Source organism: Palaemon carinicauda, chromosome 18, assembly GCF_036898095.1.
Source record: "Palaemon carinicauda isolate YSFRI2023 chromosome 18, ASM3689809v2, whole genome shotgun sequence".
NCBI classification, from domain to species: Eukaryota; Metazoa; Arthropoda; class Malacostraca; order Decapoda; family Palaemonidae; genus Palaemon; species Palaemon carinicauda.
In genome coordinates, this window is record NC_090742.1 from 39201413 (window position 1) to 39218912 (window position 17500).

A 17500-nucleotide genomic window follows, 5' to 3' on the forward strand; every position below is an offset into this window, starting at 1 on the left:
GATTAGGGGTGAAACTAGGTAGTCTAGGGCTGACCTATTATTCTGTATTCAAGTTGATCTCGGAGCTACCCAACAAGAAGTTATTCTTAATTACCACGAAATTAAGGAATTGAGAGATATATGCTGTATAGTTAAAAAACAGCTGTCTCTGAATACTTTGATGAAAAATCACATCAGATTTTACCTTAAAAATGTGTTAGTTTATCGTAAGATTTCTAGTGCGCTAGGCCCTAACACTGATCCTGTTTACAACTGGAATTTTAGTGTTACACACTTGCTGAGGCTTACAGCTTAAGTGTTAACCATATGTAACAGCAACTTCCAGGGTATATAGAAGTCACTGTAACGGCATCTCCCGACGCATTTAACAGTAGAGAGATATTAATGCATCTAATTAGAAAACTAACCTTTTATCATTATGAATTATAATTCCTAACTAAACAAAGATAACCCAATATAATGTTTGTCTTTTTTGCAGCTTGACTTGTAATGATGATAAAAACCTGATTGTAAGGAATTACCACACTAAAGTAAACCAGTGATGATCTAGAGGTCTAGCTTGTAGAAAACACACTATTATCCGGAGAAATGAGATATAACTTACAAGCTGTGCTGATACTTCAATAACAAAAAATCTTAAAGAACTGCCCTGTCTACGATAAGAAATGCCATTTCTCAAATTAAAAAGATATTGTTTTAAACATGCTTGCTTTAGTGATAGGTAGGATATACTGATCCAGCTACCAAACTCTGTCTTCTGCCAAGTAATCTAGATGGTATATAGAGCGAATAGAATAGTGGAAATGCAAATGCAGAAAATTAAATATAATATTTGTCTCTTTTACAGCAAGACTTGTAAAGTAACTAACAATCTGAGAGTAAGTTATTACAACCTTAAGGTAAACCCATGACGAACTAAAGGTAAAGTATGTAAGCGAACAAAACTGCACTATCATCCAGAGTGATCTCGTGATACAGCCTACCAAATGAGCTGAAACAATATTGTTTAAACTCACTTACTTTAGGAAGAGGTGGGATATAAGGATCCAGCTACCCAATTCAGTATTATGGTAGTGCAATGGTTAGGCTGCAGAAGGAAAAAGTAAATTAAGACATCGAGACTCCAATAGGAATAACTCGACTCTAAGGTGCAGTGAACATTCAGAACCCTTACAGAAGAAACACTAAGTAACTAAAGAATCTGGTATTCCCTGGTGATCACACATTCAAGTGTTAACCAGACCCAGCACTGCTTAACTCATTGACCATACAAAAAGCAGTGATTCAACAGGATATGGCAGTTGACTTCCCTCTCTGTATTTCCCCTTTGACAAAAATCACTTTCCTTGGCCATTATGAGCCATACAAGGCAGCCATTCTGTTAACAGTGTTAAAGCTTTACTACAGAAGTGTATACTATGTTTCCATAAACACTAACTTGAAATATAATTGCTAATAGGAACCATGCAATATTGTACTCTTCACAATGAATATTTAAACTTTGTGCTTTCCTTGTGTAAAATGCTAACCAGATTTTGAAGCTCTGTGTGAGGCTTTAGAATGTGTGGAGTGTATTGTACGTTCAGAACCCTTACTAAATGAAACACTATTTACATGTAATAACTAAGTTAGATTTGATAACATGTTGAGAATGACCAAAATTACCAATACTAAGGGAGGGCTCACAGGACTTTTGAAGTTTAAACAAATGGAAAGAGTGATGTTGGGAGCTTAAGAAACTCATCACTATTGAAAATTTTTTAAACTGGCCTAGTCTTCCCCAGCTTGCTAGAACTGTTAATTTGATTGTTAATCACTTAAACATATCCTCTCACGAGTGGTTCCAAGAATGAAATGCACTCTTCAAAATGATAATTAAATCACAGAATTGCCCAACATGATACAAGGGAAGCAGAACATGATCTCACAGAAACAATTCCTGTGCACATTCCAGGCAATAACTGTAAACTAAACCAGAGGAAGACATCTTAAAATACGGTATGTAATCAATCTGAGAGCATGTTCAATCACTGCCTCATAGACGGAAAAAATGAAAGCTATATTTCCCATGGCGACAGCTTGGACTTCCTACCACTTACAGTAAAGAGTTCTGTTCCTTTGTTAAGGGGATGTATTGTTTGAAGCAAAAGAAAATGGGAAAAGGTTAAGATTTTTAAAATTTTCTGGAAAAGAAGCAAAATGAACATCAGGGTGTTCACTGAAATACCTTTTTCATATCAAGTAATAATTTACTATTACTGCTATTCCAAATATAATCGAAAAAGTTATAAAAACTTGATTAAAGAGTCTGATTATCTCTAGCTGTTCGGTTGTATGAAAACAGAAAAGTGATTATAAACCAAGGCTTACACTGCAAACACTACCAATTGGTGGTGTTTCTCAGTTACTGCCTCTGTTAGTCATAAAACCCAATTTTATAAACTCCTTTCTATCTGCCTTGTCACAAAGCTTGCACTTCAATGCATACAACAAATGATTCCCGAGGCAGATTCAATAAAATAAAAGGGTATTTAACCTTTTGAGCACCTATCCCTCACCATATGATTTTGCACTTAAGCCCCATGCATGTTTTGCGGGACATCTCACTGAACTCATCTTAGCACAAAAACTATACAAATTAGGTCTTTGCAACATTTATGAAAGTATGGCTCAATAAATTACCTTTCCATTGATATATAGTTACATATTTCTTAAAGTTTTCATAAACATAAGTAAAAGAAAGAGAAAAAAATTATTACTAGTGCTACTGTATAGAGTATAAAAATTGGATGTAAAATATGTCCAATGGTGCTAAAAGGGTTGGAATAAACTAGACTCTCAGGTAACCTACAGAGAATGCTGTATTAACACTGGGGAGAGGTTGCCCCAAATATTTTAATTCAACAATTTTTTTAATGGCGTAAGGTTTCAATAGTAAATCAGCAAATCTCCTGGACATCAACACCACCTAGAAGAGAAATTAAAAACCTGTTAAAGGCAAGCCAACTATATGCACACAAAAGTGGTGCTCATAATGCTTTTGTAATGAGTTGACATTTGACTTAAAAAGTAATGCACAAAATATATAAATCATTTTCAAATCGTTCATGAGACTTGAATATTAGCAATATCATGTTACATGCTTTTATTGGATTTCCTTTAGCTCTAGTACTTAAAAAGTCTTTGAAATGATACAAATTTTAGCAGCCAACATTCTTTCTAGATTATCTTTAAAACTTTCAACACTGCTATGACTACCTCAGCAAAATTCTAATGCAGCTAATTATTGATTTAAAATAATTTCTGTATAATAACTTACCTCAAATTCTGGCATCTTTCGCAATACTGCTAATCTTTCTTCAACTTCTTTAGTAACATCCATTTGAAAAAGTCTAATTATTTCCGGTGTCAAGTCAAGCCCTGTAACTGAAAAAAAAACATCACTTCTCTATACGATAAGAATCTCCTATGATTATTCCGAAATATGATAATTTACCTTTCTTTTATTGTATTTAACTATTTTCAACACAAGAAAATCCAACAATCCCAGAAAATTTTCATTCTTGAACTGCTAAATCTAGAATAGATTCTAATAGAAAACTTCCAGGCCCTCAAAACCATCTATAAAGCAACACAAGAGCCTTATCACCAACATTCTGACCCTTAACAAATAACACAGTTTTAGGTAATTTGTATTACTCCTAGCCATATAACAATGAGATCTTTAATTAGCGAGATTGTTTCAGCACAAACAGGAATCAATCAATATAAGTTTGATAATGAACCGGTTATTCAACTGGTGATGGTGCGGTTGAGAAGGCCTACCCCCTTTCCAGCCGGACAGTCTTCATTTTGACCTTTCATCCAAGGATTGAAAGAGGTGTAGGAGGAGGGAAGTTGGATTAAAGGGCTCAGGTTTGTATGGCTAAGAAAAATACTAATTACCTGTACATTGCTGTACTTGAAAAATTTGTGATTTGCTCCAATGCAACTAACAAACCCTCATCCTTCAATTGGGGAGACTCGCTGCTTGGTGGGTTGTTAGTCCCCTGGAAGTGCTCACAGATTGATCTTTACAGAAGAAAAGGAATGACTCCAGCAACCTCCTATCTGACTCCCATAGGGATGAAAGGCTGATATGACCTGGGCCGTATATGCAAACATCTGACTAAACTAGAGATATCCTTCCCCTCAAGGGGATGTCAGTTGGTATAAGATCCACCATACCACCATCGTTAAGGGGGATAGAAGAGATACTTCTTAAGGCCTAAAGAATGGAGCTGCAAAGTGTAACTTAACAGCATCAGATCCAATCGAGCAAGTAACGTTTCGACCCCTTAATCCCAGAGAGGGGGACAGAAGAATAAAGGAGAAGAGCTAATCATACTACCAATCATTCAAACATTCCAGACTTACATCTACACCTTACCATAGACAAGATACAGTACATCTTTGTTCCGTGTGGGAGATGAGGTGCTTACACAACTACTTGAGCAGCCACCACAGGTTCAAACACAAAGGAGTCAAGGGATTTGTCGATATACTCTCGCAAGTAAAAGGCTGTGAGAGTTGTCTACCTTTTCCAGACCCTAGACTTCAACTCTTGGTCCAATGACAGGTTCTTCCAAAGTCAAGAGTGGGGCCAATACCGCTTATTTCATGAGCTTTAATCCTAGCTGATGCTTTGACCCTGTTGTCAATCAAGGCAAACACTCTATGGATCGTCTCATAAAGCCAGAATCAAACCGTGTTTCTTGACACCTCTTTTTTGGACCTGCTAGTGCTAATGAAAAGTCTCTGACATTCAGGCCTGAGGTGTTAGGCCCTTCTCAGATAGCAAAGCAGAGCCCTCACAGGTAACGAGAATCTCCTCACAATCACTAACCAATGACTCCCAAAGAGAGGGGGTGGAGGATTTGAAACTGGAGTCATGCCCAGCCAGATTCTCAGTCTAGGTGACCATATAAGAACTAGAAAGACCATGCAACTCGCCCACTCTCTTCGCCAATGCTAAAGCTAGCAGAATGAGTCTTGATAGTCAAATCCCCGTCTAATGACCTCATCAAAGGGTATGCATAAGAGCCATGAGGACTAGAGTCACATCCAACTCCAGGGACCTCCTGAGATCCCAGGGTGGGAAAAAATGCTAGAAACTCCTCATGAGTATAGATAACTTCCCCGAAGCGGAAAGGTCTATGACCCTTGACTAGAAGATCATACTCAAGGCTGAGCAGTAGCCTTTAACAGTCGAAACTGTGATCTATCCTAGTGTTGCTTCAACCGGGAAACATACCTTCACCGATACCAATGGCAGAAGATGGACCACTTTTCCTGGTAGAAAACTGTACAGAGCCACCAAAGGTATCAAGACATCTCCTCTGCAGTGCCTTGCAAAAAGCTTTTCACTCAGAGGAAATGCTGGAAAGCCTCCACCTGTGAAGAACCAAGAACTCATCAGCCAGGTGGTACCTCTGCAAGTGCAGCTGACAGAGAAGCATGGGCCATTGGGTAAATCTCTCGGGACCTAGACCAGAAGAGCAAGCAGATAGAGATAGCAACTGGGTATGAGGCTCTCTTGGAGCCACTAGGGTCATCCTGAGTCCTGGAGTAATTGGCTAGATCAAGCTGAAAGCGGAACGGCACACAAGTCCTGGTGATCACATGGGTTTTGGAAAGTCTTTGAACACCACCCATGGGTTCAGAATGGGGGAGCAAGATACGAGGAGCTTTTTGTTGTGCGTGGTACCAAACAGGTCGATCCCAAGAGAGCCCAACAAAGCAAGAAGCCTTTCTACTACAAGAAGATTTATGGGTCACTTTTACCCTACAACCTAACCCTGGGAGCTATGTGTGTTTGCTAATGCATTCCTCATGCCCGGAATATACCTTCCCGACAAATCTATGGCATGAAACATTGCCCACATATGCATCCAGTTAAGATGTGCAAACGCCTTTCTTCTTAGGTCCACACACCCAAAACGACCAGGTCATCTAGGTATGCTCCCCAATCCTCCTTCGGTGTATCTGAGAATAGTTGCATGTTCGGAGGCAAAAAGTTGAGTGAAACTCCCTTGGTGAGGTTCTCGTTAAGGCAGCAGGACATATAGGACCGAATATCCTACCCCACTGAAACAGGATGGAATGAAGATCCCTGACAGCTAACCAGTGGTACTTCAGACACCACTAAAGGGATCTCCGGTGAAGGAGCCTGTGTGAAATGAGTTTTTCTAAAAAGGAGAGGTAACCAACAAAATAATGCCAGCGGCAAACTGGTACCTCTGTCTTGGACAGGAACGGCCGCAAAACCTCTCTGAGCCTGCTGATGCACTTGTCTGATGGCAAGAATCTTGCTGCTGTTACATCTATCAACATGCCCAAGTACTTCAACCTCTGCTTGGGTATGAAAAGTGACTTCTCCGAGTCTCCCATAATCCCCAGTTTGTGGCAAAATACAAGAATCCAATTTCGATCCTGTTGCATCTCTCCCTCAGAGGAGGCCACAATCAACAAATAGTCGAGATACTGAATATCAACAGGCGTGCCCCTTGCAAATGGGCCTAAGTGGCTACCCAAGTGAATACCTGGTGACCTATAAACATTCAGAAGCACAGACTTGAACTGGTACACTGTATTATAGAGGGAAAAGAGGAAGTACTTTTGAGAGGACTGATGAACAGGCACTTAAAAGTACGTATACTTACGTCTAGCGAAAAACTGAAATCTCCCTCTCTCAAGGAAGACAGCTCAGATCGAACTGTTTCCAGCCTGAACTTTGTATGGCAAACAAACTTGTTCAAAGGAGAGAAGTCGATGACCGACCTCCCGTCCACACTCACCTTCTACATCAGGAAGACCCGACTGTAGATGCCCTGATACTCATCTCCAATGACTTTGAATGCGTTCTCCCACATTTCATCCTCCTCTGCCCGCAGAGCCAGGGCTCAGCAATGTTGGCTGATCCAAGGGGAACTTCAGATGAGGGGGGCCGTCAGTCCCAAGAGAGTAGTAAGTAACCGTCCCGAAGGACACTCACAATCCAAGACTGTCCTGTATCTTTGCCAAGTCGCCAAGTGGTGACACAGGCCCCTCTTACTCTCAGCACTCAGCAGCAGGAGAGGGGGAAAGACAGCATCAGTGTTTCCTTCTCTCATTCCTCTTCCTACCGCTACCCTTCCTAAAAGGCTGTAAATGCACAGGCTTTTTCTGGGAAGAGGTTGCAGGTGTTGCAGACTGGGATCTTCAAGTGAGCACAGGTCCCTAGGATCGGTCTGGACTCAAAGTGTGCTCTCAATAATCATCCACTCAACCCAGGGCCAAGTCCAAAACATCCAACAACTCTATCAAAGGCCTTGATCCTTGAGGAGCACCAAAGTGCCGATCAATGACCGAGGTTCTCCAAGCTGGAGGTCCTACAGTTGCTTTTCCCCAGCCATTGCACTCATGGATGAGGGCAAGGGCCTTCACAAAGGAACTCTACAACACGGGGTAGTCTGCCTCAGATTGCACCAGAGTGCGCCCGCTGACATCAAAACATTTTGCCCCCAAGCACCGTTGCGCCTCGCCAGGGCCAAGGGTGAGACAGCATGCTCTAGAGATTCTGCTCCCTCCACAAGTACGACTGCTGTGTCCCAAAGACAGAAGCCAAACGAAATCAGGGAATAACGAAGGCCCGGCAGGCATACAGCAATAGGAGAACTCCTCCTGGCCAGGACACAGCAGAACTCAAAGTAGTACCAGGTACTTCTCCTTTTGTTGGTTGGGGTGGTGAGACAACCATGACTCAGTGCTCCATAGCACGGGGAACAAATCCCTACGCCCCACATTGTTGGTCTATCGATGCATGCATGCGCACAATGACACCCTTGAATGGTGCCATCCTCTCTATACCAAGCTTAATGACAACTCCTCAGTAGAGGGAGGAGCGAGCGTCAAGTGTCCTGGAAAAATGGGAGATGGAGTTTGCCGAAGCTCATCTATCAACCTTGTGATAGTAAGTGTACGGGGCCGTACACTCCTTTCCCGGTTGGCTACCGGAAAGCCCGGGATGAGGGAGTGTAGATCTACAGCCAGTTATCCATAAACTAGTTGCAGCATCCATCCTTTCCCTGGCAAATACGAACTTCATGCTTCCATTCCATCACTAACAACAGCAATTGTTTCCTGAAAAAAAGAAAGAAAATGAAAAAGTTATGTGAGGAGCCAACTGTACATGTGCACACGTCAACAGCCGAATTGAAAGTGAAGGCTTCCTAGCTGGAAAAGGGGCCAGACTACTAGATCCAAACCTTCACTAGTTGGATAACCATAACGACCGACTACAGCTTGCACTGAATCAATCTCTCTAATTAAAGGACAAAGGTTTGTATGCCACATAGGAGAAAATATCCCTTTCTACCTTGTTCACTTTCATAGCCGGTGATGACAATGAAAGTGAGTGCATTATCAAGCTTCAAAGACCTGGATTTTATGACATTTTGCAATATTTTCATTAAAAATCAAAGGTAATAGAGAGATATAAAGACAATGTTATGGAAAAAAAAATCCTTTTAATTAAAATCCTAATTAACAAGGCTCAATATGTTGAAATTTTTTTGGAAAAATCAGAAACAAACACTTTGGAAATAGATAAAATATGTGACTAAAGTATATCTGCCAATACTTAGCTGAAGTAAGGGTGGAAACATGAGGTAATTTCAGATGGAAAGGATAGATTTCAAGTAAGTTGATAAGAAAAATAAAGTTAAAAATGCCTAAACAAAGGTTCAATATGAAAGGGACCAAGGTGATAGAAGCTGACGTGGAGGCATTTATGAAGAACTTACAAAAATAAACGGTGTTATTTAATAATTAGTAGTTGTTTTCAGGTATAGAAGCATATGAAGAAGAAAAAACCATGATGTTGGAGAATGTAGCATAAAGTTTAGAAAACAAAACGTTAACTATTTGGAAAAAAAAACGGATTTTGAAGCGAAGCGAAAAATCTATTTTTAGGTGAGATGGCCATGTCGTCCTGATGGAAGGTTCCTTTAGGCAGTTTTCTAAAGGATATTTGGCTACAGTGATACTCTCAGAGAATTGACCATAAGTCTCCAGAATTCTAACTTCTGGTGCGAATATCCTTAAAATTTCTCTTAAGGATATCGCATAACATCATGGGACGTATATCTTGATACGACACATGGCAATCTTCACCCCGAATAGCGTTTTCGCTTCGAGGGGGAAGAGTGGCGAAACTGAAGGGGAGCTGTTATCAAGGTTACCCTTCCTCCCATACTATTTTACAAGGCTCCAAGATGGCGCTCATTCCTTGTAGCATTGAGCATCACTTGAAAGTACTGTATCTGTGGATTTGTATAAGTGCCTTAACCTTGGAACAATTTTTATATGGTCATCCGGACCATTGAGAAACACGACGTTACCGTTATACGACATTACTACTAATCATGGAACAATGTTAGGGCTTCCTGGCCCCCGCAGGGAAGTGTCGAGCTAGACAGTAAAAAAGGTCTCAAGGTTTGTATATATTGTAGGAACGAATATAAGTATCAACTAGAACTATTTGTTTCTATTACTACAATAATATAAGGTTTACTTAGGGAAATAAGTAATAAGTAAAGAATTCTGGCTACATTTATTGTGCTATTTGCAGGGCGAAATAAGACGCAATTACACTCTCTTTAATCATTTATTTAGGCTAAATGAGTAAATGGGATAAAAAGTGTAAAATGTAGAAGAGAATTATACATACAACATGAACAGATAAAGTTTTTCTACCTGAAAGGGAAGAAAAGGATTAATGCCACTATAAAATTGAAAATTTTGAAAAAATTTATCAATATAATTTTCTGTAAATGTTGGATACTATCAACACTATACAATGTATACACGGCACAAGTGTCATCTGCATAATTCTGCACCTGAAAATTTGAACAGCCCTAGTGTCACCATGGTGACACCCACCACATAAAAGATATTGCACTGGAAGGTGTCAACACCTTTTTCACCCAAATTGATAGTCCCAATCAATTAATTGTTCATCGCAGCACTAGAAGACAGGTTTTACTACACTACCTGCTGCCACCACGTAATGCTCAAGTTCGTGCACTTGCTTTGCATAATGTTTGTAAAACACTCTGGATGACTTCCATCCAGTATATGAGCGAAGACGCACGAAGTCCATATACTGAAAAAAGTTCAGTGAGGAAGCAATTTTTCTTGGATCATGACCTGCGGGTGTACTGTCAGGATCCGCTCTGCGAATGAAGTAGGTGAGCTTCGCCCTCAGTTGTTTTAGGGATAAGTTCGATCCCGAGGTTTCTCCTTTGAAGAACTGTCCTCCCCTGTAGTCTGAAGTTCTTCGAAGATAGACCTTTAGACATTCTACTGGACACGGAGAGACATCTTGCTTCAGAGGGCAGATTCTCCAGGGACCCCATCTCTTAGTGGGTAGCTCGTTCTTGGCGAGAAAGGTAGGATCAGGAAAGAGATTCAGTTCTCCCGCTTCTGTGAACTGAATATGGCCCTCGTCTCTTGATAGGGCTACTATTTCACTAACTCTAGCCCATGAGGAAAATAACTTTTTGGGTTAGATCCTTAAGAGAACAATCTTCATTGTTCAAGGTTGAAGCATAGTGTAGGACCTGTTCCAAGGACCATGAAATGGGCTTCGGAGGGGCTGCAGGTCTAAGTCTAGCGCATGCCTTTGGGAGCTTGTTAAAGATTTCGTTCGTCAGGTCCACTTGGAAGGCGTATAGAAGAGGTCTAGTCAAGGCTGACTTTCATGTAGTTATCGTGTTGGCAGCCAAGCCTTGTTCATGAAGGTGGATGAAGGGCAGAAAGAAGTCTATTGAGATTTCTTTCGGCCTTTTTCTTTAACGAAAGCAACCCACTTTTTCCAAGACAATTCGCATTGTCTTCTGGTTAACTTTGACTTGTCTTCTTCTAAGAAGTCTATACTGCCTTTTGAGATCCCAAATCTTTTCTTAACCGCTAAGGCAAGAAAATCATGAGATGAAGGTTTTGGGTTCTCTGTGATAAAGCGAAGACAGTCGACTTCTGGACCAGTTGAGATAGAGCTGGGTTCAGTAGAGGGACCAGCCTCAGCTTCAAGTTCCATTACCAGAGGGAACCAGTTGCTCTTGGGCCACTTGGGGGCCACTAGAGCTGCCGTTCCCTTGAAGGATCTCAGCTTGTTGAGGACCTTCTGTAGGAGATTGGTTGGAGGGAACAGGTAAATCCGGGTCCATTCGTTCCAATCGAGGGACATGGCGTGCGTCGCCTCCGCCAGAGAGTCCTCATATGGGGCTACATATCAAGGTATTTTCTTGTTGTCGCTCGTCGCGAAGAGGTCGATCTGCAGTTCCGGGACTTGTTCCAAGATGAAGGAGAATGAGTTTGCATCTAGGGACCATTCTGACTCTATCGGCTTTAGCCTGGATAGAGTGTCCGATGTCACATTGCGGAACCCTTGTAGGTGAACTGCTGATAAGTGCCATCTCTTCTTTTTCGTTAAACAAAAGATGGCTAACATCATATGGTTGATGTGGGGTGATCTCGAGCCTTGTCGGTTCAGACATCTCACTATCACTTCGCTGTCCAAGACCAGCCTGATGTGGGCTGATCTGCGAGGGGAAAATTTTTTCAATGACAAGAGGACTGCCATGGCCTCCAGAATATTGATGTGAAAGGTCTTGAACAGGGATGACCAAGTCCCTTGGGCTTTCCTTTGATGAGAGTGACCTCCCCATCCTTATGTCGAGGCATCCGTGTGGATGGTCACCGATGGTGGAGGTGGTTGCAAGGGCACAGTCCTCGTTAGGCTTTTGACCTTTGACCACGGCTTGAGAAGTGATCGCAGTAAGGTCGGTATCGGTCTTTGTAGATCTCTTCAAGCGTTTGATGCGTATCTTCTCCTGACTCCTGACGCATCTTTCAGTTGTGCTCTTAGCACTGGGTCTGTTACTGCTGCAAACTGGAGAGAGCCCAGTACTCTCTCCTGTTGGCGTCTTGAGATCCTGTCGGATTTCAGTAATCTCTTGACAGACCCTACAATCTCTCTCCTCTTCCCTGGGGGAATGGAGAGGCGGTGTGACTTCAAGTTCCAATGGATTCCCAGCCATTGAAACTCCTGAGCTGGAGAGAGTCGAGACTTCTTGAAGTTGATCTTGAATCCCAGATATTCCAGGAGCTGGATCACTTTCTTGGATGCTTGCAGACAAGCCATCCTGGATACTGCCCACACCAGCCAGTCGTCCAAGTACGCTGCTACCTGAACACCTCCTAGGTGTAGTTGTTGTACGACTGCATCTGCAAGTTTCGTGAAGATCCTTGGAGCTATGTTTAGTCCGAAGGGCATGACTCTGAAGACATATTTTTTCCTCTGTAACTTGAATCCTAGGTAGGAGAGGGGGCAGAGGTCTACTGCGACTGTGTACGTCCCTTTTGGTTACAGGGTCCTTATGTGTTGAAGGGTTAACATCCTGAACTTGCTGTTCTCGATGAACTTGTTGAGTGGCGACAAATCCAGAATGACTCTGAGTTTGTCTGAGTCCTTGGGAACAGAAAACAGCCTTCCCTGGAATTTGATGCACTTTGCTCTCCTTATAACCTGTTTGCTCAAGAGTTCTAAGGTATACTCTTCCAATAAAGGGGTGGAGTGTTGGAAGAATTGAGGAAATGATGGTGGAAACTTGTTTCATCTCCATCCTAGTCCATTCTTGATTAGGCTGTGGGCCCAAGTCCAACGATCCTGAAAGTGTTGGAGCCTCCCTCCTACCTGAAGCATCTCATTGCTTCGGTTGTCCGGATGGTTTACCTCCCTGACCGCGTCCTCCCCTACCTCGTGAGGGGTCTTGAGGAGCCCCGTCAGGAGCCTCTATCTTTTGGACGAAAGGTAGTGGTTTGCCTCTCAAACCCAGAGTTGAATGCTGACGACTGGGCAACCAGCTACTGAGGCACCACTTGGAATGTCGTCTGTGGTTGAGCAACCACTTGGGGCACCATGGTCATGGTGACTGTAGGATGTTGCTGGGCAGGCCGAGAGGGTAGTCTAGGCTTCTTCGTCTTCCTTTTAGGTTGGGGACCCGCATCCGGGGGAAGACTTCCTTTTTGACGAGATGCCCCACTTCTGGAGAAGGTTCCTATTCTCCGTGGTGACTTTCTTGACTACCTCTTTGACCACTTCATTTGGGAAGAGGTCTTTACCCCAGATGTTGGAAGATCTCAGCTTCCTGGGTTCGTATTTTACTGTTGCTGCAGCGAATACAAACTCTCTACAGGCTCTCCTAGCCTTCATAAAAGCGTACAGGTCCTTCACTAGGGTGGCCATATGCATTTTGGCCAGGACCATGAGCGTGTCTGGGGTGCTTTTTTGGCCTGCACACATCTCTATGCAGTTCTGTAGGGATAGGGATGCAGCAAGTCTCTCCTTCGTCTCTTGCTCCCTGCGCAAGAGAAAGTCTGACAGTTTCGGGAGATTTTTGCTGAACTGCCATCTCGCGATATCTGCATCCAACTTCCCTACTGAGAAGGTTAGGTGGACTTCCTTCCATTCCTTCTCTTCCATGGGCAGGGCTAACGACAGAGGCCTACAGTCCTCTAGTGCAGGGCATGGTTTGCCTGCCTCCACTGCCTTGGCAACAGCTTTAAATACCTTTGACGTAGAGGGGAAGGCTATTGAAGCAGGAGCAAGAAATGTAGGGTGTTTCTTGCTCAAGGCGGACACTTTCGAGTTTGTGTAGCCTGCCTTCTTCAGGCTGCTCGACAAGAGAGCCTGTGCCTTGTGGTCGAAAACCATGACCTCCTTCGGTTCTGTCTCTTCTTTTGACGCTGGCTCCTGCTTCGGTCGAATGAAGCAGTCAGGGTAAGCATTGAAGCAGTCAGGGTAAGCATTGAAGCTCGGCCAGAACTGTATGTCGTCTAAGGGGACGGCTCCCATCTTCTCAGAGATGTAGAGTTTGCCGTTGGTAATCGGCATATACTCCGCATACCTCCAGGGATTCGTTTCGGAGCAGGGTGGGAGGTCTTGGACTCTGGGTCGCTTGAATGACCCTCGGAAGGCGGTGATCCGTGTTTCATGGAGCTCTTTATCAAGCCTCACTTCCCTTGCTTCGCCTTGTTTGCGAATATTCTCCATCAGCGCAGTGATATGAGCCAAAACTGCCTAGCTCATGTTGTCCAATGGAGGGATAGGAGCAGAAGACGTAGAAGGTGCCGGCTCCAGTGCTGGCACAGACGGAAGGGACTCCGACTCGACTTCTTCTTCTTCTTCGGGAGGTAGAGTAGACTCCTCTTTGGGATCATCCCTAAGGAGATCCTTCTCAGTGTCCGTGGACACTTCAGACATCCTTTCCTCCTGGTGGATGTCCATGTCTTGCACGCCTCACTGACATCCGTCTCGATGGGAATCTGGACGCAGGGAGGTCCGGGTCGTGTTTGAGGCACGACAGCTTCACTACCCGCCTTAGGGAACAGCAAGCTACGCATCCTGTCGTTAGGTAGGTACGGTCCCGGAGAGTTCTTTTGGAACTCTCGTACCCACTTGTGCAGCTTTTCTCGTGCTGTATCCCTCGACTCCGTTGACTTGGGGTCGTGAAACCTTCGACCACCATGGCGAAGCAGACGTTGCAGTTCTGGGGGTCCCAGTACTGAAAGGTTTCGGTGGTAATGGCGTAGGCGGCATGAGACCTGCACATTTTGTGACCACAGAAGTTCCTACTTCTGTGGTTACAGAAGATCACCTCGCACTTCATTTTGGGTTTCTCCTGTAAAGAAAGGAAAAATAAATGAGTATGCGGTTGTTTATCACACTTGATAAACAGGTTATGCAATATATTAATATCTAGCCCCGGGGGGTAGAATTCTAGGTCCTCTAGAGGGCGGGTGCCTATGCCATCTAGAGTTAGGGTACCATCTAAGTAAGGAGCATGCAAGGCAAACCTCCAAGGGTTGTTTTTATCGAAGGGGGATAACTTCGACGCGTCTGGGGCTGAAGGAGGAGGAATCTGAGTTCCGGAGCGGATCAGATTCGCCACCATATCTTTTAGCTCCGTCATAGCCCCAGAGTGTTTCTGAATTTGTTCTTTAATCATATCCCTGATTAAGTCGACGGATAAGGAGGGTTCCTGAGAACCACCCGCCGACGAAGCCTTGGACTTGGCGGACTTCAACTTCTTAGAAGTTATGGTTTTACGAGAAGTACCAGGGATATCAGGAGCAGTCGAGGGTCCGGGGACCGGTGACGTAGACAATAGCGAAGCTGAACTAGGCATTGACTTATAATTACGGAGTGGCTTCACCTTGGGTCGTATGGGGACGGAGGGATCCCGAGGAGAAGCCGTAGGCTTATCAAAGCCGAGAAAGGAAGAGGTAGAAGAAGGAGAAGGAGATAAAAAGGTTTCCACCAACTCGACACCACCTACCTGCTCGTCCATGGGCTCGATGTCTAAATCCAGAGCTGACACGTCCCTCGATAAAAGAGATTCGTCTTCCGTGGGGATGGTCGCTCTGACCGCTTCACCGGCCGTCACAGGTCGACCCAGAAATATTTTAACAATTATAGCTTAGGATAGTAAGCTAGAAAGGAAATAGGAAAGACACAAACTTGTGCCTCCTATCCAGCCAACTGCTGTGACCTCCCCCAAATATCAATGTTAGAATTTCCTTATTAAGGAAAACTCATAAGAGAAGGGTTCTAACCTCTTGGGATAGAATTAGTGTATACTAACACTAACCCTTCTTTTAAGATTTTAATATTGTGGGGTAAGTTATAAACTGATTACTTATCAGTGTATTGAAGGAATACTTCACTTCAATATAGAATTGGTCTCAACAATAGACTGTGAAAGCATACACAGGGTATGTTGGAAAATAAACTACTGTATAATCTATACTATAATTTTCTGTCTGCAGTACATACTATACTGCAAATATACTGGCTACTGTATAATCATCTACTGTAGTTCAGCCGGCGTGTTGCCGGCTAGGCTAGCACCTGGCGGCACCGGTCCAAAGGGTTAGTACCTGGCGGCACTGGTCCGGCCGGCTGTACCTGGCGGCACTAGCCAACAGAAAGAGAGAAAGCATGGAGTAAAGGGCTGCCTTATTAATGTATGTGTACAATTATTAAGGGTGTAGGTATATAACCTTACTGCCTTCCTCCAGAATGAGGGTTCAAATGGAAGGGGAGGAGAATGCATCATTCAGGCTTCCACCCAGCCATAAGATCTGTTGTCGGTCGCTGCCGGTTTCAGGGATGTGGATGGCAGTCCAAGGGAGGACTGAAGAACACTTAAGGGCAAAAGGGGTCTCCCACCGGCAGGCGCCATAGCCGGCACAACCTTTCCTGGAGCCTTGCGTCCATAGGGAAAAGTCGGAGCGGCTATAACGCCGCCTATGTAGGAGCCCGGCCGGCGCTACGATCTACCCGGCGAGCGGGGAGAATGTAGGACGACGGCCACAGAGTTGCGATAACTAGGCTATCGCTAAAGGACAGAGAGGGGCAGGGAAAGGGTCTTGTATGTAGTGTTAGGAGAAGGCGGCAGGATTGCCGCCACTTCCAAACAGGGGTGAAACTTTGTTTTAGTATCGGCGCCATCCTAGGCGGCTGAAGAATATCTATTCTTCAGCCTAGGGTCTGCCGAAACAAGACTTGTCTTCTAGACACAGGGGAGAAAGTGGCGGCATTATACTACCACTTCAGGTGCAGCCTAGGGAGGCTAAGCCTCCCATGCTGGCAACTATAAGTCAGCAGGGGAGTGACTACTCACCCTGTAGCTCAGCCAACGGCATAAAGACTGAATACTCTGAGGTTCTGTCGAAAACCCGGTAAGCGAGGGAGACAGGAAACACTGGCCTAGTCAAGCCGGAGTGTATTACTCTATGGCGAGACCAAAATAAGGTTGTCGCCCGTGACGGCACTCAGAGGGAAGGAGGGATTACCCTTAAATCTCCACAGGAGACGAGTATCGAGTTACTGTATATAAATAATTCTAGGAGATATACTATCTCCTGTTGAATTGATAAAATGATACACGAGGGTAAACGGGGATAATGTATTAAAGTATACTAAAGCACCTAGGCTGGGTAGCCTAGTGCGAGGCGAGATCTCGGTTACCTATATCACCGAAACTACCGTATACGATCGACATATGAGGGAGAGGAAATTTGTATGCATAATCATATCTTCACTAGTATAATTGTGCCTAAATAGCTATAATTCATTAAAGCTATAAAACCAGGAATGTCGTTCTGCTGACTAAATAAAGCATGCATGACGAACGACAAGCTCCATAAAACACATTAAATTATACTAATTTTACTGTGAAGCAGGAGCTAAAAATTATACACTGTAAAGATCAAATATTCAATTTTCCAGAGGTAGAAGATGCTGGAGAATGCATAATAAATCCTCTCAAGAACGATCTAGAACGTTAGATAACAGGGAAAACCACCGTGCGAAATCGCTACCAAAAAACGAATGGGCGCCATCTTGGAGCCTTGT

At 43.7% G+C, this 17500-nt stretch overlaps 1 protein-coding gene across 3 annotated transcripts in view; it reads right to left on the minus strand.

Moving 5' to 3' along the window:
* Positions 1-17500, minus strand: part of LOC137657788 (uncharacterized) — a 280780-nt gene that overhangs the window by 69680 nt on the left and 193600 nt on the right. For all 3 annotated transcript variants that reach the window (XM_068392305.1, XM_068392306.1, XM_068392303.1), the window contains 2 exons: positions 3320-3426; positions 2852-2968 (listed from right to left, as the gene is read on the minus strand). In XM_068392305.1, the coding sequence (XP_068248406.1) occupies positions 2852-2968; positions 3320-3426 (224 nt within the window). The remainder of the gene's footprint in view (positions 1-2851; positions 2969-3319; positions 3427-17500) is intronic.